A 20,632-nucleotide genomic window follows, 5' to 3' on the forward strand; every position below is an offset into this window, starting at 1 on the left:
CTGGGTCTGATTGGCCTCAAACAAGGCTCAGGTGTCAGAACCTCTTTTTCTCCCAGCTTTTGCTGTGGGGTGTCTGAGGGTGGGATTAGCAGAGTGATGGGGAGTCTTACAAAGCAGCAATTTTCTAAAGGGATGATAAACAGCACTGCTGGAAAGTTTTTTTGCCTTTTTGCAGTTGATCTATCATGTGAAGTGAAATTGTGAGTAGGAGGCTGAAATTGGGAGAGTTTTGTACATTTCACTGGGAAAAGACTTTATTGAGGCCCATAAAGGCACAGCTTTTGACAGGCTTGAGTGGCTGCACTGTCTCTAGAGAGACTGAGTCATTGGATCATAAAATTTCCTGAAGACTGCAATCTAAATTGACCTCCAGGTAGTCCAAGGCCTCTGCCCTAAAGAGGAATCGGAGCACTTTGTTAATCTCTAAGGCCTCTTTGGTGAAAATGATTCCCAAAGCATTAATGAGAGCTTTGCTGTGGTGCCTGAGGGCTGAGACCCTGCAGCCAAAGTGGCTTTCTCTGCTCTTCATCGTGAACCAGCAGACAGATGAGATTTGCTTGGTAGGGAAGCCTCCTACAGGGAAAGACTCCCTCTTTCCCCTGCAGCCCTGAGAAGGGGTTGGTCTGGTGACTGCCCCCCCAGCCCTTCTCTCTTAGTTCTTGTTTCTCTCTGTGCTGAGCCTAAAATGCTCCTCCCACTTTCCTCTCTGTGGAAGCCAAGCCCCTTTGTAATCTATATAAGGCCCCCACTCTGGGGCTGAGTGACTGCAGAAACTGGCCTGCCTTCGGCTTTCTCCTGGAGACCTAGGTAATCTGCCCAGGTTCATTTTAGGCATTGCTTCTGCTTAAGGGCTGGAGAGGAGGGAACCAAGGTGTATGAGACTAGCATAGCAAAAGCTTGGGCCAGGAAAATATCACCTAGGGAAGGAAGATTTGTGCATACCTAGGCTGCAGAGAACCCATGAAGCTGGAGAAGGGGCAGCCCCCAAGTTGGGGGAGGGGAGTTTCTCTTTTTGGAACACAATGGAATCCCTTTATGGTGCCAGTGGCAGGCACTGAACTGAGTGATCCTTGTATTGTTGGACAGCAAGGCTTTGTCAGCTATGATCCTTGATGTCATGGTGGTACCTCCAGGATACAATTTGGCTCATGGTTTATTCAAAATGATTGTCTAATGAGCAGTTAGGAACTGGTATGACTGTTCATTTTTCAAATCTATTTTAGGTCAAAGAAACTCAAGTATCCAAGGACAGGACTGCTAGGAGTTTTGATCACTCCCTAATTTTTGTTTGTCCTATGAAGTAGTGTCAGTTTTAGGCAACTCACCTAGAGCAGAAGGAGGTCTCTCTCTAACAAGTGGGAGTAAAATGTTTTTTGGAGTGCATGTTATATGAGTGGTTCATTACTTGGTTAATCTCTCAGAAAGAGGGATTTACATCTGGCTGACTTGAAAGTGTAAGCCAGGGCAGCCGCCAGTGGGAGCTGGGGTTTTCTACTAAGGGGATGCTTTTCCATTTCTCTCCCTTTCCTTGTAGGCTCCTCCAGACGAGCAAGGCCGCCATGGCTCTGGAGAAGTCCCTTGTCCTGTTCCCGCTGCTCGCCCTGCTGCTGCTGCTGCTAGAAGGTGCTCAGCCTTCTCTGGGCAAGGAGTCCCCAGCCAAGAAGTTCCAGCGGCAGCACATGGACTCAGACAGCTTGCCCAGCAGCAACTCCACCTACTGTAACCTAATGATGAAGCGCCGGAATATGACAGAGGGAAGGTGCAAGCCAGTGAACACCTTTGTGCATGAGCCTTTGCTAGATGTCCAGGCTGTCTGTCTCCAGGAAAATGTCACATGCAAGAATGGGAAGTCCAATTGCTACCAGAGCTCCTCCAGGATGCGCATCACAGACTGCCGCCTATCCAGTGGCTCCAAGTACCCCAACTGTGTGTACCGAGCCAAAGAGAAGAATAGTCACATCATCATAGCCTGTGAGGGGAACCCATATGTTCCTGTCCACTTTGATGCCTCTGTGGATGTTTCCACCTGAGACCAGAGTAGAGAAATGCCCCCACCACCTCATCATTGCAGCCCCTGCCTCTCCCCTCATCCTTCCTTGCCCTGATAGAAATCATTCAAATGCTGGCTCTGCCCAACACACATGCTTCCCTGTTCTGAATCTTTCCCCTTGGTGGATTTGGGGGTGAGGTGCACATTGTGAGGTGGACCCCATATGTTAACCCCTTGACAGCTTCTCTCAATAAAACACAGTTGCAACCACCTAGATTCCTGGAAATGTCCCTATCCGGGCACTGTTTCTGTAATTGATTACATGTCTGTGAGGGGAAGGAACTGTAGATTTGAATAGCTTTGATGAACAGTGAGTGGAGTAATTAAACACTACTCCTTGGACTCTCAGTTTTTAGGGATAATGCCTTTCCTTGCAGAGTCCTTGATTCCAAGTATATAGCTGTGAAGTGGGGACTGTTTTTGAAAAAAGAGGGTGAAAATGGCCAAGGACTGTCATAGTGCATGGACTGACTATAAGATGCTGGCACAGAGAGAAGGACAGCATGACCTCAGGACAACCCTGTTCAACCTGGGGGCATTGATAGGGATTCTGTGAAATGATGATCCTAAATTTTCATCTTCTTGGTTTTAAGTGAGCTGTAACCAAATCAGAAAAATGGGCTTTTGGCTTACTCAGGAACTTGGAATCCTAAATTTTGGGCCTGGAAAGTGCTTTAGACATCATCATATTGAGGCATAGTGAGTAGATTTCCAGTTGAGCCAACTCTGATTAATTGTAAGTGCCTACTTAGAATGCTGCAGAAAAATTTCTAAATAGTGATGTGGTTGAGCAATAGCCTCTTTGAAGGCACAGGTGGGAAAGAGTGAATGTGCTACAAATTTACCAAACCTGATCCAACACAAAGCCTTTCATTCACAGAGGAGCAACCTGGATCTCAGAAAGGTAAGTGGGCTCATGGCCCGCTGCCAGTTAGTGGCACAGCTGGGGCTACCTTCCGGGTCTCGTGTCTGTCTCCCTGGTTACTGTTCTTTCTGCTGCTAGAGTCTAACTGAAGAAGAAGACACTGTCTCCCTCCTTCACTAAAAGCAATGGAGTCCTGCTTCTCTGCCTGAGCTCACCCATGCTCTCCCTCACACTCTCAGAGGTTTCCAGTGTACCTAGGCCTGTGACTCAGTTCAGTTCATGGCTACCCTTGGTGATGGCCATTGAGAAAACTAGACTCAGGATTTCTTTCATCACTTAATCATTTCATTTGACCCCTCTTCACATTTGCCTCTGGTTCTGGACAGGGTCATGGAACTAGAGAAGGGCCCAACTTCTAGCCAGTTTGACCAGTGCTCTCATTGTCTTTATAGTCCACATTTATAGATGTTGGGGAGTGACTGTGATTTTCTTAGGTAAAGAGAAACTTTAATTCTGGGGGTTTCTGTTTGAGGAAGTTTGCCTGCAGGTGAAAGGAGACCCAGGTGTCTGTGGTGATGGAGATCTATGGTAATAGGATTTCTGTGTGTTTTAAATTAGATAAGCTGGATTTTAAATTTGGGTCCAGGTAGAGGTCAGATGTGACACAATGGAAAACTGAGGCCGTCATGAATGAGAAAAGATAGTTTGTTATTCACAGCTCCCAGAGAGAGAAGGCTGCCATGTGGGGCCGATGGGAAGTGTGACGGACTTGGGTGGCTCAGCCAGCGGGTGGGGAGCACAAAGGAGAATGAGAGGGACCCGTGGGCTTGTGCCTTTATTGTGGCCCAGTGTGGAGGTTAGTAGATTTTCCACAGAAGTCCAGGATTGGTTAGTTTAAAGCAAGCACATGTGACAAGGGAAAGAGACTTAGGGCCTTCGAGTGGTGGGAATGTTTAGCTTATTGTTTGCGAACAGCTGTGGGTTTTAGGTGAGGTGCCTGGGGGGTGTTGGTGGTGGCCGCACATGCCAGTTTAGGCTCTGGGGGAGTTTATGCCCTGGAAGGCTGCTTATTTAACTAGACCAAACTTCAGTGTAGGCAAGTGGTTTAGCTGAAGTGAGATGGATGCCAAGGCTGCAAGCAGAAAAAAAAAAAAAGGTTATGATGCTTTGGTAATGGGGATCTCACTCCTTACCAGGAAGTGAGGATGGAGGAGGAAATTTCCTAGGTGTGCCTTCTTTAGTCAATTTTTTCTTATATTCATCTCATTTTTATCCCTAGATCCAAAGCTACTGATTTTCCCTCCTGCTAGTGGCAGGTGCAGGATAACTTTATCTATTGTATCCTCACTTTCAAGAAATAGCGAAACAGCAGGTATAGACACTAAAATCTATGACACTGATTAATAAATATTTGAAAACTGAAAAAAAAGTCTATGGATGTTCCATTGCTTGGGTCCTTGGGGACCTTATGAACCTCCTCTTTATACCTTCTAACCAATTGTCCCAGTTTTCTTAGGTGGAATCTTCTCATTTCTTGGATAAATGCTCTGTGTGCAGTTGAGAGGGAGGAAGGGAAGGACTGGCAGGGCTATTGTTCTTGTCCCTTCTGGTCCCACAAAGGCTGGTTCATAGACATGGATCAGCAGCTAAATCACCCTCTAGTTTAAACTCTTGGTTTCAAAGGCTAAGGCTGATATGATGCTGAGTGTAGCAGTTTGATATGTTTATGAATTCCAGAAATAGATATGGAATTATGTTTGTAGTCTGGTCTGTACCTGGGTGTGATTAAGTTATGATGAGGGCTTTGATTGAGCCACGTCATCATTAGGACATTGAGGGACTCACAGATAAAAGACATGGCAAAGGACAGAGTTTTTCATGTTCGAATGTTGCTATTAGAGTTGAAGAGAGGAACCCCGAGCCCAGGAAGAAGCAAGCCCTGGGAAGAGAGGAACCCTGAACCCAGAGAGAAGCAAGACCCTGGAAAGGAGGAACCCAGGAAGCCTGAACCCTCACAGATGTTGGCAGCCATCTTGCTCCAACTTGTGAAGATAGACTTTGGTGAGGGAAGTAACTTATGCTTTATGGCCTGGTATCTATAAGCTCCTACCCCAAATAAATACTCTTTATAAAAAACAACCCATTTCCGGTATTTTCCATCAGCACCCCTTTGGCTGACTAATACACTGAGCAACAGGCTTTGGATAAATTCTGAGTATTATTTTGGTGCATCCCTATGTAAGACCAGAGTAGACTAGAGTCCACTGCGGTGGGGATGCTGGGGTACTGGGAGTGAATGAGTGGACTGCCAGGCATCTGCCCTTCCCTGGAACAGCTAGGCAGAGTGGGGAACTGAAAAACTGTAGACAGACCAAGAAAACTGACCCTTACAGCCCCTCTGAGGTTGCTATAGGGAAAAAAGGAGGGGTATGAAAGCCCCTCACAAGATATGAAGTAAGGTGACTGTAGTGTGTGCTTGGCTAAGTCATGGAGCTCTGCTAATTGCAGTGTCTAACAATCCCCATTCAAGCTGGCTAGTAAAATAGGGAATTAATAGATGGATCTGGAACCTGGCAAGAAGTCCACATCAATAACCTCAAGATGGCTGCTGGAAGACCCTCCCCAAAATTCTGCCACTCAGAAAGATTTCCTCTGGAAGCCAGGAGAAACCCTGGATATTCCCTAAGGACTTTATCACTGGGTCCTCATGGGAGATTGATGGGGGAGGTAATCAATCAAAATGTAAACAGCTAGAACTCCTCCCCTGCCATTGCAAAGGGTGGGGTAATTAATGGTTCAAAAGGCCTGGCACAAGACCTGAGCTCTCTCTCTCTTGTGCTCTTTCACCTGTGGACCCCTGTTCGTGCCCTCTGTGCACTGCTCTCACCATTTTTCCTCTGTGTGGTGGCCACACAAGTAAAACCTGGGCATTTATAATCTATAATGGGGAATTATAATCTGTAAATCAGCCCACTTGACCACTTTTCAGATCCTTTCTCTTGACCTGGGACCTATGATCTCTTATTTTTTCCCTTTTTTTATCCCTCCCTGCCTGAATAAATTACTAGCCTAACTCACCTGACATGCTCTTGAAATTCATTTCTGCAGCATAGTCAAGAACCTAGACAAAATCCAGTAACGTATTTGGTGAACCAGCCAGGAGCTTATTGGAGAGTGAAACTATGGCCTACAGCTTGTTTAATGCCTTCCTTTGGTTCTCCATTTTAAACGGGTTTGCTTATGAGTCCCCAAAAGATGTAATCCGGGGAGGAAAGTGGCTGGGGCACTGGAACTCTGCATCCATGCTGTATGTCCAGGCTTATGGGATCTGACCCCAGCAGGGAGGACTGGGACATAGGACAGCAGCTCAAGTCATGGCCCTGCTAAGACAGAGATTCCCAGCAGAGCACCAGGAACTGCAAAGCTTCTTTTTCAAACCCTTTTAGCAGCCAGAGTGTTTGTCCTTGGGCTTGGCTGCCATAGCATTCTTCCCCCATTTTCCCTCAGAGGCAGCATGGCAATGGCAGAGAGTCAGGGGCTTGCCCCTCCCAGTGGGTCCATGCCTTTGCAAGCAGTTTTCCTACCTTACCATACCCAACTACCTGGGCGATGAAGTGGGAAGGTGGCAGGCAGAGGCAAAATGGATGCTGTGGGAGTTTCCTTTCCCAGGGTGGTCACGGGCCAGGATACCATTGCATAATTAACCTTTACCTATGTTCTACCTTCCTACTTTTTGCTACTGATTCTTCATTACAGGTTTGTGTTAAAATGAGTCTTTCTCTGGAATTTCTGAAAAACTGTGAAACGGGGAAAATGCCTTTGCTAGCAAAGAAGATATTGCCTCAGGGCCCCAAGCTCTGTTAGCTAGAACAATTAATCTCTAATCATTTAATGGCATTTTGATGACTTGTCTAACTGGAAAACTATCAGACCTTAAAGTCATAAAACTAGCACTATGTCTAAGACTTCTGGAAGGATAGGAGGAAGAAGCTTTCTGTCCCTTCTCTGAGGAGGGAGCAGTATTCAGCTTGGAGGGCATCTGATCTATTTGATCTGTCTTTCCAGTCCAGGATGGCCATGGAAATGCCTGGCAGCAGGGTTTCTGATTCCCAGGGCAGTGGGAACCAGAGAAGTAACTCTGAATGTCCCCCAAGACTTTTGAAGGCTTGGGCACTTTGATTTAGAGGGCAGCCAAATGTTTCCTGAGATTTAACTCAGAAACTTCCATTTGGGTAACCATGAAATCAGTCTCAGACCCTGAAATGTCAGATGTGCTGAGAACCAGAGCAGTAAACTCTGAATGGCCTATATTCCTTGGGCCCTTCCATTCAGAGGGGAGCCAAATATCCCAAGAAAGACATCTCAGGCACTCTGATTTGGGGTAACTGCTCAGAACCTCTCCCACCAGCTTGGCTTTGGCACATTGATCTGATTGCCAGACTCGTCGGATATCTGCCAAGACCTAGGTCACCTATCGGGATGTCTGTAGGCCAGGCAGTCTCTGAAAATTGAAATTCTCAGAATGCTGGGACAGAGCATAAACTTCAGATTATGTGGAGTGGTGAATGTTTCAGTCAGACTAGGACTCTGGAACACCAGATCGGTTGACTAAAAGGTGCTTATTCATTCTTCCTAGAATAATGGGTGCAGCCTCTAGCATACCAGCAAACTCCCCATAGGAGTCTTTTCTCAGGAATCAGGAAATTCTGCCTACTGCTAGTCTACATGTCCACAGTATAGCCAAGAGCAGCCTCTGTATAGTACCCTGAATTCCAGTTAAACAAGTGTAAGAAAAGAGAACAGATAGATCCGAGGCCCAGAAACCTCATGTTGTTCTCCTTAAAGAAATGAGGAAATAAACCTCAAACTTCAAATAACTCCCTTTTAGAAACAACTTTTTCAGTTTAAACTTGGTTGTGCCTATAAAAGGTATGAATAGAGATCAAGATCCAGATCAGTTACTAAACCTCTCCTGGAAAATAAGAAACCTCATGTGCCCTCGATTAAAATTAAATTTCCTAGAAATGCTAAAGGCATAACATTCTTCTGTTTTAATCTATGCTTAACTTTGTGTTCAACTTTGAAATCTGCATTTAACTTTGTCAGTTTGCTTGTGCCTAGGAAATCAAATTTGGGGTTCACCTGTTACAAATTGGATAATGGTGAAAGGTAACCTAAAAATGAGTCTTTAACGCCAATACTGTCTTGTGAGTGGATTTAATGTATATATCACAAGTGGAATTGATTCAGCTGCTAGAAAAGCAGAGAAATTTTGCAAAGTTGTTCAAGAGATACTTAAGTATTGTCAAACTCTTGTGCATTCAAACCAGGCCTTCGATATACTACAGGTGGGTGGTGGACTTGGCCCAGTTGGTTAGGGCATCCATCTACCACATGGGAGGTCCACGGTTCAAACCCCAGGCCTCCTTGACCTGTGTAGAGCTGGCCCATGTGCAGTGCTGATGCGCTCAAGGAGTGCCGTGCCACACAGGGATGTCCCCCGCGTAGGGGATCCCCACGCGCAAGGAGTGTGCCCCGTAAGGAGAGCTGCCCAGTGCGAAACAAAGTGCAGCCTGACCAGGAATGGTGCCACACACACGGAGAACTGACACAACAAGATGACGCAACAAAAAGAAACTCAGATTCCCGTGCTGCTGACAACAGAAGCAGACAAAGAATACACAGCAAATAGACACAGAGAACAGACAACTGGGGTGGCGGGGATGGGAAAGGGGAGAGAAATAAATAAATAAATAAATCTTTTAAAAAAAGCATTATTAAAAAATATATATATACTGCAGTTTGCCTTTCCATTTGAGTTATTGGCTAGGTTAGTCACTGACCCCTAAAACAATATAAAGCTATCTGCTACATCTCTGGTCGTGCTCCTGAAATTGATAAAAACTACACTGCAGTTTCATGCTCCTGCAACAGCCAACAATGGCTCAATATAGCCAAATGTACAAGGGATATTACCTCCAGACTGGCATTGTTTCATAATGTCAAAGGGAGCAATGCACCAGGCCAGTGGAATATTGGAACCTACTTTCATAGCTTCTCTCTAAGGTCAAAAGTGTTGCAGCTTGCTGGCTGTGTGAAGAACATTCCAAGTGGAGCTATGATCACTAGAGTACTGTGAGTAGAACTTAAACACAATAGGCATCATGGCTTGCTCCCATGGAGAGATAACATGTAAGGTAGTGCAAACCTGGAACTTGAATCTATTAATTGCAGCTCAAAGAGAAACTTATGCATTGAGTAGTATATTAATTAGTATTAATTACTGTACCTATATCCTATTTTAAATATATGCCTGATGATTATGGTGATGTCTTTTCTATTCTAGATCATATGCAGAGGGACATTGAACATGTTAAAAGTCCTGGTAAACTTTATTTTCTAAGTAACTGATGAACATGTCTATAAGATAAAGGAATGCCAACTTTCCTAAGAGTAGTGGGGCCAACAGCTCTTTTAATCTAAAAAGTCACCAAATTAACTTGAGGGCAACCTCTCACAGTCGTCACCCCACACCAGGTGAAGGATGTGCTTGAGGCCAGGGGCCACCAGTGGCTTACAGGTAGCCAGTTAATTAAATACCAGGCTCAATTACTAGAGACCCTGAGGTGTGTCAGACTCTCATCCCAGCCACCCTACTATCAGTAGAGGGCCCAAAGTCAGATCCTGAGGGCCCCTCTCCACTCCTGCCTTGAGACTCTTAACAAAACTACTCAAACAGGCCAGATTTAAAATATGAACCTCTTATGAACCCAAACACTGAATGGTTCACAGATGGAAGCACTTTTATTAAGGAAGGAATTAAAAGGGCAGGTTATGCAGTTGTTTCTCAATTTGAAACCATAAAAGCCAAAGCTCTTACCCCTGGAACTTCAGCCTAGAAGGCAGAGCTGATTGCCCTTACCTGAAGTTTAAAGCTAGCAGCTGGGAAATGGGCTAATATTTACACAGACTCTAAGTATGTTTGTTTTCTCCTTCATGCTCACTCTGCTGTATGGCAAGAATGAGGCTTGCTTACTAACAATAGGTCACCTATTAAGTACAGGCAAGAAATCCTAGACTTGTTAGAAACTGTACTGTTACCTCAAGAAATAGCAGTTATGCATTGTCCGGGACATCAGAAGACAGACACTGTAATAGCAAAGGGAAATGCTAGAGCTGATGCAGCTGCACAAACCCAGGTTTCCCTCCCACCCCTTATTCCAGCACCTCTACCTGTACTTGAAGTTCCAAAGTACAACCAGGATGAACAAACCAGGGCACCTAGCCTGGGATTCATCCTGGAAGCTGATGGGTGGCTTGTTAAAGACATTCAAGTCTACCCGCCAGGAGCAGTGAGTGGAAAAGTCCTTCATAGACTTCACCAAGCCACTCATCTGGGAAGGGTTGCCTTAACCAGCTTAGCTAAATAGGCTTTCGAAGGACAAGGCCTGGTAAAGACAGTCAGAGAAATTATCAAGAGCTGCCCCCTGTGTGCAGTTAATAACTCAGACAACAGGAGGCTTAACTATCCTCCCCCCTTAAATCCCCTTGTCTAGATGCAAGGATCATACCCTGGGGATGACTGGCAGATACACTTCACCAACATGCCATTTTGCCAGGGCTATAAGTACCCCTTAGTACTGGTACATACTTTTACTGGGTGGATGGAAGCATTTCCCACTAGAAGAAAAATAGGAAATGAGGTGGTTAAAGTTTTCGTAAAGGAAATAGTTTCCAGGTTTGGATTGCCTAAGTCCCTCCAAAATGAAAATGGGCCAGCCTTTACTAGTAAAATAACCCAAAGTCTATCAGCCTCCCTTGGAATTAAGTATCATCACCATAGTTCCTGAAGACCCCAATCCTCAGGGAAGGCAGAGGGAGTTAACCACACCTTAAAGCAGATTCTAGCTAAACTCTGTCAGGAAACTGCATCACTTTGGATCACCAGTCTACCCACGGCCTTACTAAGGCTACGTTTAGCTCCAAAGCACCCACTTCCGCTTAGCCCCTTTGAGATGGTCCATGGACATTCCTCACCCAGGACCTGCAAACCAGGTTCTGATCAAAACTTGGCAAGAAAATGAGCCTCATTCTCTATTAGAGCCAAAATGTAAGGAATGTTACTCTGTAGTTCTGATCACTTTCACAGTTATTAAAATTAAAAGAATTTCCAGCTTGATGCACTAATCCTGAGTGAAGCCAGCTGCCCAAGAAAGTGCCAGTTCACCAGAAGCACCTGACAGGATGTACGAATGCCAGCCATTAGATGGCCTGAAATACCTCTTCAAGAGAAAAAGCTAAGTAGTGCTCCCTCTAACTCTAGCCCAGATGCTTATTTCTGGGGGAGGGCAAACCAGACACCCCTTTAGAAATCTTTTTTTATCTCCTGTAGCTGAATTAAAAGGGTAAGGCCTTTTCTCACTCCTCTCTTCTACCATAGGAACTGGTATTGGCAATTAATACGTAACCCCATTATCTTTTGCAATCTCTCTCTAGGAAAAATACTGTTTCCCACTAACTTTGGGAAAACACAGCCTTTATAGTCACCTAGCCTTTTCTACTCTTGTGGTCCAGTATCCTTTTAGTTGGATCATGTATTTTCAAAATTCTGATCAAGCCTATTTCTTCCAGAATCAACATTTTGTTAGCCATATAGCAACTTCATTCAGCTTTGCCCAGGATTCCAGATCCATCTTCATCCAACCAAGATAGACTAGCAGGAGGGTTTTGCACCTTGTCAGGCAGGGCCTGCTACTCCAAACCAGCAGGAAATAGCTACGGAAGAATGATCATCTCCCTTCAGCACCCCTTTAAGAATAAAGGTGTAAACTCTCTGAGGGGGGAATGAAGCCAGCTAGTAAAATAGGGAATCAATAGATGGATCTGGAACCTGGCAAGAAGTCCATGTGGATATCAATAACCCCATCATGGCTACTGGAAGACCCTCCCCAAAATTCTGCCATTCAGAAAAAGACTTCCTCTGGAAGCCAGGAGAAGCCCCAGATATTCCCCAAGGACTTTTTCATTGAGTCCTCATGGGAGATTGATGGGGGAGGTAATCAATCAAAATGATCAACAGCTGGAACTCATTCTCTGCCATTGCAAAGGGTGGGGTAGTTAATGGTTCAAAAAGCCTGGCACAAGACCTGAGCTCTCTCTCTCTTATGCTCTCTCACCTGTGGACCCCTGTTCGTGCCCTCTGTGCCCAGCTCTCACCATTTTTCCTCTGCCGTGATGGCCACACAAGTAAAACCTGGGCATTTATAATTTATAGTGGGGAATTGTAATCTGTAAATCATCCCACTTGACCACTTTTCAGCTCTTTCCTCTCTACCTGGGACCCATAATCTGTTATTTTCTCGCTTTTCTTATCCCTTCTTGCCTGAATAATTACTGGCTTAACTTACACGATGTGCTCTTGAAATTCTTTCCTGCAGCATAGTCAAGAACCTAGACAAAACCTGGTAACACTATGATTCCAGTGCAGCTTCTACCCAACTTTCACCTGAACTCCGGTGCATTCCTCTTTTCAGTTACACTGTTAGAAATCAACTCAATTAAAAAATTCTTAGTGCTTTATTAAGGAACATGGAGAATGTAACATAATGTTCTACCAGGGAAAAACTGCCCTTTGTTTACACAGGGAATATCTGCACATATAAGTCCTTGAGTCAAAGGAAAGACTATCGAGCATTTAGAAAAAATGGAATGAATGAAAGAGTATAGAGGGTAGAGGAGGGCAATCCTATAGCTGCACATTATTCTTTATGATTCTACCCTGGACTTAAAAACGTTAAAAATCATAGTACTTAATTCAAAGGCCTGTGGTGAAGATGACAGTCTGTGGGCACTCAGAGAAAGTAAGCCACTATTATAAAGGAACTGTGGCAAAGTGATTAAAAGCTTTGGCTTTGGAGTGAAACAGACTCAGTTCAGACTCCACATCTGTACTTACAAATAGTGTGACCTCAAGTAGGCTGATTGATAATCATGGCCCTGACTTCAGAGACTTGTTGAAGGTTTAGCTTAGATGTGTATTTAGGACAGTGTCTGACACACCATAAAAACTATTACTCTACTATTACTCAGGAATCATAGATCCTATTTCATCACTTTCTAGTATCAAATTAAGATTTTTATTTAAAGGGAACCATATTAGCAATTCATCTCCACAGTTTCCTGCATTTATAATGCAATGTGCCAACATAGGATCTTAGTTTTCCTGAGGGCCAAATATGAGAGACCAGGAGCATTTGAACCAGACCTCAAGAGAGCCAAACCAGAAATCTTAATAGCCTGGGATCAACCAGAGACTCTGGAGGGTCTGAGCTTGATTTCAAGAATAAGCTTTCAAAGGAGTGAGTATCGAATCAGAGTATAGACCAAATATAAGTCTGAAGAGAATAGACTGGCAGGCAGAGAGCACCATTAGAATGCTGAATCAGAACTGACCAAGTCAAGAAAGGACAAATAACTGAATACATTGAGCTAGGCAGCCAATCAGCCTCTGGAGTCAGACCAAGCTACAGAGAATCTAAATAGAAGAGTGTGTCATAACAGTGCACAGGGTAATGGAGTTGGGGAGACTGGTAGTAAAACTGAGTTGGTTGATACCTCTATATTGGTCACCAAAAGGAACGCAATTGAACCTGTCCTTAAAGCAAAAGAATAAACAACTGTTAGAGTTAGAGTGGTGTGGGAACAGGCACCTAAGCAAGCTGTTACAGGCATCAGGGGATCAGATGTGTTATATTAATTTCACAAAAAGAAGATTTCTGATCAAAGACTATTGCCTGGGAAAAAGTGCATCATTTTGTATTGATAAACAAGTCAACTCATTACGAGGACATTACAGATTATGTACCTAATAACAGAACCTCAAAATACTTGAAAAAAAAAAACCCGAGAGAACTGCCAGAGAAATAGACAAATCCACAATTATAGTCAGAGATTTCAACACTCTTCTGTCAATAACTGATAGAAAAGTAGACAGAAAATCTGTAAGAATACACACTCGCCACTCTTTTTTTTTTATTGATTTTGTAAAAATATTACATTAAAAAATTATGAGGTCCCATTCAACCCTACCACCCCCACCCCACCACTCCCCCCCCCCCCAGCCACCCTCACTCCCATCATCATGACACATCCATTGCACCTGGTAAGTACATTTCTGGGCATCTCTGCACCCCATGGTCAATGGTCCATATCATGGCCCATACTCTCCCACATTCCATCCAGTGGGCCCTGGGAGGATTTACAATGTCCGGTGATTGCCCCTGAAGGCATCCCATCCAGGGCAACTCTAAGTCCCAAAGCGCCACTCTTTGTTGATCCGTTTTTCTTGTTGGTCTTTCTCACTCAATGGAAAACTAGTAGAAGGCAAAGACGAGGTCTCGTTTACCTTTTATCTCTGGCTGCTTACAGTATGCCAGACAATGTAGAGTTCAATAGAGTTTATAAATGAATGCAAGTAGGTATAATTTTCCATGCCTACAAATGAGGCAACTGATTAGTTGCAAAGCTATATAACTTCACAGGTAGTAAATGATTGTACTGGCAGACCATATTCAAATTCCCCCAATTGTCCCATTAATATCCTTTAAATCAATAGAAAAATTTTGCTTCTGGTCTAGGATCCACCCAGGAACACACAATGCATTTTGTCATACTTTAATCTGTGTATCCATTAAGTCAGTCTTTGTCTTCCATGATTTGGCACTATCGATGAATATATATTAGGAATCACACAATGCCTCTTTGTTTCAATACTAGCGATGTTAAACTATTATTTCCTCAGTCTTTTAAAAAATAATTTATTTTTTTAAAAACAAAACTGTTTATAAATGTTATAGAAAATACATAAATGTACAAAAGTGGAAATAAAAACCAACTGGAAATAACCAGGTTTACCTTAACCAATCTTTTTCTATCAGACGTATATATATATATATACATTATTCCCCAAAACCAGATTGTGCTGTATATACCATTGTCTAACCTTTTTTTCACACTTAACTATAAATTACAAACATTTTCCATACCAGTACATTTTTTGTGTATAACATTAATTTTAGAGTAGGAAATATCAAATCATAAATTACCTAATCAATCCCCTATGAATTTAGTTAGGGTATTTTTAGTTTTTCAGTATGGACAGTGCTAGAATACTTTTATTACCTTAGTGTAAATTCTGATAGCAGGAGTACTAGATCAAAAGGCACACACATTTTTAAGGCTATCCATATATACTAACCAAACTGGATTCCGGAAAAGTTACCTCAATTTTCACTCCCACCAGCAATGTCTAAGTGGGTTAATTTATCTCTCTAATAATCTTGAGGTAATACCAGTTAAAACAAATGATTCACATTTACTATTTCACCATGCATTTCTTCAAAAACAACGCTCCACGAATTTGGTAATTTCTATCAAGAACAAGGATGGCATCAAATGTCTTTAGTGCCTGGCAGCAGGTACCAAAGTCCCAGCCCCAAACTCCAGGCCGCCAGGCGTACGAGTGTGAGCATGGCCCTTCATGCCAGCCGTGGGAAATGGCAGGTGATCAGTTCCTAGGTAGACCAGGGAAGGCTGTGTGAGGATGAGGCCGTTGCACTGCTGGATTAGGAATTCTTAATCCTCCCTGCTCAACCCAGGATTGGTTCCAAAGCTTGGCTCGAGATGTGATTAACAAAGAAACACAGGGCACTGGGCATAAGCCAGGCTGGCTACTGTGTTATTTCACCTGCCGTGGCATGGATGAGGGCACTCTGCACACCACAGAGCTGCACAGATCCTGACATGATAACAGTCAGCAGGAGTTTCCTCTAAAATCCAAAAAGCTACCTAAAAGAGATCTAAACACTCTGAGAATTTAGTCTTGAAATAAATTTATTTTTCAGGTTCTATCTGTTCCTCTAAATGGAATAAATTGCTACTCTTTGACCTAACACAACTTTACTTTGGTGTATTGTTCAATAAAATGGCACCATGCATTTCTGTAGCTTGCAGTTTTCTATCTGCTCCCTCCACTGCAGGAGGTGAGAATCACCCTCATTTTACAGACCACTGAGATGTAGAGGGAGAGGACCTGCCAACACTCCATGGCAAGTTGACTCCAGCTCCTTGACTCCCAGTAAGGCTCTTCTAACTAGCCACACTCCACTCAGGGAGACGACCTTGAGAGATATAAAATCATCAACATCAGGTCCGGATTGATGACAAAATCTATAAAGAGCTGGGGGAAATTACATCTGGTTTCATGACATTTAAACAATTGCATTTAAATCTTCTTTACCATAGCATATTTAAAAACTAAGATACTCTTTCCCAACTCATAAAATGATTGGAGAATTTCAATTTTGAAATCTATCATTCATTCCTCATTCAAAAGATTAATTATAGTCACTGATGTTAAATTTTGATTACTTAGTTAAGGTGGTGTCTATTCAGTTTCTCCATTTTATTTTAAAATTTGCAATTAATGAGCTTCTTGTAGATATAATGGAATTTTTTCAATTTTTCTGCCTCATCTTAAAAATTTGTCCCAACACTTGTTTTCTCACCATCCTTCCAGACTACTGTCATTTTTAAGATATTTGTTCCCTAATTCTGTGCTTCCCCTTCCCCCATGAAATTAAATGCTAAGGAATAAGGGTTGAGCTTCAAAGGGACACAAACCATTGTAGTAGCTAAGATTTTCTTTGCTCTCTAAGAACTAATTTCCCCCCTGGGGAGTATATTTCTCTCTTTGAAAATACGTGTATTAAAAGTAAGCCATCTTCAAAACCCACCTCTAAGATTTATTCATCTAACCAACTACTCCCTCTTGCTTACAGAAGAAATTAGAAATGCTTGGCCCAAATAATCAATGATACTACTTGAAAGAGAAGTTGCTTAAAAAATATGACATTTACAGTTTTTCAAAATAGCTCAAAATCATCAAGGTCATCAAAAATAAGGAAAGGGGAAGCAGATGTGGCTCAGCAGATAGACCGTCTGCCTACTGTATAGGAGGTCCAAAGCTTTGATACCCAGGGCCTCCTGGTTCATGGTGAGCTGGCCTTGTGCAGTGCTGCTGTGCAAGGAGTGCTGGCCCACATAGGGACGCCCCTGCATAAGGGAGCCCCAGTGCAAGGAGTGGCCCCTGTGCAAGGAGAGCTGCCTTGTGTGAAACCGCAGACCACCCAGGAGTGGTGCCACACACACGGAGAGCTGATGCCGCAAGATGACACAACAAAAAGAGACACAGATCCGCAGTGCCACCTGATGAGAATACAAGCAGACATAGAAGAACACACAGTGAATGGACACAGAGAGCAGACAATTGGGGGGGGAGGGTGAAGAGGGGGAGAGAAATAAACTTTTAAAAATAATAAAAATAAATTTAAAAATAAGGAAAGTTTGATAAACTGTCATAGCCCAGAGGAAACTAAGGAGACATGACAACTATATGTAATGTGGTATCCTGAGTGGAATCCTGGACCAGAAAAGAAAGGACATTAGACAAAAGCTAAATAAATCTGAATAAAGTATGGATTTAGTTAATAAAAATATTAAGCAATCAAAACAATCCTCTGACTTAATATGCCCTTGGAAGTGAACACTCTGGGATTCCCTCATGGTGCTCTCCTTTGCTTAAAAGTTAGTATCTCGAGCATAGTTTTACTGGAATTCCAGGCAGCATCTTAAGCAACAACCTGTGCTAATAATGTTAATTCATCAACTGTCTTTAACTATCCAAAAGAGGGTGCTGTAAATCACAACCACAAAAAGAAGGAAGAAACACTTCTGCATGTGTGGTAAAAAAAAACAAAAAAACAAAACTGTCATTGGGATCATTGGCTGTTAATGTTGCTCAATATCTCCCTTCCAAGAATTTGTGTGAGAAATGTCCCTCCCTTGGGGTTCATTGTTACAAAAGAGGAAAATGATTGCGTTTTTAAGGCAACTGGATCTGGTTTCAAATCATGGGTCTACCCTTTATCAGCTTTGTCATTTGGGCAAGTTTCTTCCAGAGGCTCAAGTTTTTAATTTACAGACTAACAGTAATAACTACATTGAAAGGGTGTTGATTCTTCATATCTCAAATCAAGTAGCATCACTTCCTGAGGGAAGTCCAACTCTTTGTTTCATAGTATTGATTTAGTTTGTTAACCTTTCTTCATAGCATTGATTTAGTTTGTAATTTACATCAGAGTGGGTGATGATTTTTTTTTATTTAATTCATTTTTTAAAAAAATATTACATTCAAAAAATATGAGGTCCCATTCAACCCCACCGCCCCCACCTCCCACTCTCCCCACAGCAACACTCTCTCCCATCATCATGACACATCCATTGCACCTGGTATGTACATCTCTGGGCATCGCTGCACCCCATAGTCAATGGTCCACATCATAGCCCACGCTCTCCCACGTTCCATCCAGTGGGCCCTGGGGGGATCTACAATGTCCCGTAGTTGTCCATGAAGCACCACCCAGGACAACTCCAAGTCCCGAAAATGCCTCCCCATCTCATCTCTTCCTCCCATTCCCTGCACCCAGCAGCCACCATGGCCACCCTTCCCACACCAATGCCACATTTTCTCTGTGGACATTGGATTGGTTGTGTCCATTGCCAATCTATGTCAAGAGGGGGCTTAGATTCCACATGGATACTGGATGCAATCCTCCTGCTTTCAGTTGTAGGCACTCTAGGCTCCATGGTGTTGTGGTTGACCTTCTTCAACTCCATGTTAGCTGAGTGGGGTAAGTCCAATAAATCAGAGTGTAGGAGCTGAAGTCTGTTGAGGCTCAGGGCCTGGCTATCATATTGTCAGTCCAGAGATTCAAATCCCCTAAATATATCTTAAACCCCAACACCAACTACAATTCCAGTATAGTAGCATGAAAGTCTTGTGAAAAGAGATCCCATCTGAGTCCAGTTCCATCACGCAGAAACACCAGCTCCAAAGAAGGGCCATCTGACATGGCAGTGAACCCCATCTGCCATGACCATAGAACCCGTGGGTCTCTTTATCCCTCAAAAGAACCAATACCTGGGGTTGTATCTACTTTATCTGTCTCTTAGACTCTGCTCAGTTGTGCATAAGGGCAATCCTTCTGACAACCTCCAGACTCTTTTTTAGAGACTCATAGCCATATAAACTCATTTCTCCTTTCCATTTCCCCCTTACATTAGGTCAAACAGCATTTTAAAGTCATGTTATTATATGTAGACAGGGATATTCTGCTGATCCGCATTGAACCTTTAATTCAAGGTCATTTTCTAGTTGCATCTTCAGCTGGTATTTGGTAGTGATCCCTCAGTGCCAGGGAGGCTCATCCCCGGGTGTCATGTCCCACGCTGGGGGGAATACACTGCATCTACATGCTGAGTTTGGCTTCGAGACTGACCACATTTGAGTAACATGAGGGCTGTCAGGAGGAAACTCCCAGGCACAATGCTACTCTAGGCCTTGTTCTTATTTCAGGCGTATAGGCTCACAAGCATAGTCATTAGTATCAGGAGCCCACTGTTGGACCCTCATTCCTTCCTGATTCTTACCGTTGCACCTGGGGGACTGCTGCTGCTCCCCTAGGGACCACGACAGAGCCCCCCCGGCCAGGAACCCAGTACCCCCCCCAGCTGTTGTTTTTAATTGTTTCCACTATGAGTATATCTAAACATTACCATGCACCCTGGACATATGCCCTGTATAATTCCCTGTCAACCATATATAGCCTGTCAATAACATCCCATACCAGTATTCCTCTACCGCCATTGTTGAACCACTCTGTGATCCAAAACTTCCTGTAAAGTGAATTCCAATATAATGTCAGGTTCCCTTACTAGTAAAATGGAATATAGCAAAGAGTTAAAAGGTTAGATCTAGAGTACATATTGATTTGGAAAAATTTCTACATCCTATCTTTTTCTTTTCTTTTTTCCTAATTATTGAGCTTCTCTTCACAAGAGTCTTAGATCACAGTAATTCATATATACAATATACAGTACTCCCACACATCCACCATAAAACCTTTTCCCTTCCACAGCGATAATCTTTTAACTTATTCATATCATATTTACTGAGACTGATGTACAGACTCCGAAACAATAGCTTTCAAACAAGGTGACATCTGTGCTTACAATGTGGTCCATACTTTAGGATATACAGTTTTCTAAATTTTTTACTTATCCTGTGTTTTACATTATGGTTTACATTATTAGTCTGTCGTCCCCTATATGTTTTTGGTGTAATATTACATGTTTTATATTCATCCTTGTGTACTCTCGTGAAACTCCTCTCTTGCCCCCACATTTACCTTGGTTCCATCCATTCAACATCCATTTTCCCCTCCCCTTGGGGCAAAGTGGGTGATGATTTGATTAATATCTATTTCCCCAACAAGACCCTGGATTCCATGAAGCAGAGACCATGGCTCTTTGCCCATCATTACATCAACAATGCCCAACACAGCCTGGCACAGAAGAGTCACTTAGTAAGTTCTTGAGTGAATAAATGAGGGAGGAATAAATGATGAAAAAGTATACATGAAACTCACTTGGCACATAGCAGCTGTCTTAAAAACACTGACCTGCCTTGAGACATGCCACTCTTTAAATGAATGCCTTAGAATGACTTGTTTCTTGAATAGGCTGTCTGTTAGCTCACAGGGCAGACTCTAGTAGAAATTGAGTAATGGCAGTGTGAGTGACTCATGAAAAGCAAATAT

General features: G+C 43.1%; 1 protein-coding gene across 1 annotated transcript; it reads left to right on the plus strand.

Annotated features, from left to right (window-relative positions):
- The first annotated feature begins 748 nt into the window (after positions 1 to 748).
- Positions 749 to 2,264, plus strand: LOC131277973 (ribonuclease pancreatic). Its single transcript, XM_058293825.2, has 2 exons — positions 749 to 807; positions 1,535 to 2,264. The coding sequence occupies exon 2, from the start codon at positions 1,560 to 1,562 to the stop codon at positions 2,028 to 2,030; it is 471 nt and encodes a 156-aa protein (XP_058149808.1). The 5' UTR covers positions 749 to 807; positions 1,535 to 1,559; the 3' UTR covers positions 2,031 to 2,264.
- Positions 2,265 to 20,632: the final 18,368 nt, after the last annotated feature.

The sequence above is a fragment of the Dasypus novemcinctus genome, chromosome 3 (genome assembly GCF_030445035.2).
Source record: "Dasypus novemcinctus isolate mDasNov1 chromosome 3, mDasNov1.1.hap2, whole genome shotgun sequence".
Classification (NCBI taxonomy): Eukaryota; Metazoa; Chordata; class Mammalia; order Cingulata; family Dasypodidae; genus Dasypus; species Dasypus novemcinctus.

Bases quoted from the DNA above. Each gene is read 5' to 3' on its own strand.
- LOC131277973 (XM_058293825.2), top strand. From the start codon at position 1,560: ATGGCTCTGGAGAAGTCCCTTGTCCTGTTCCCGCTGCTCGCCCTGCTG.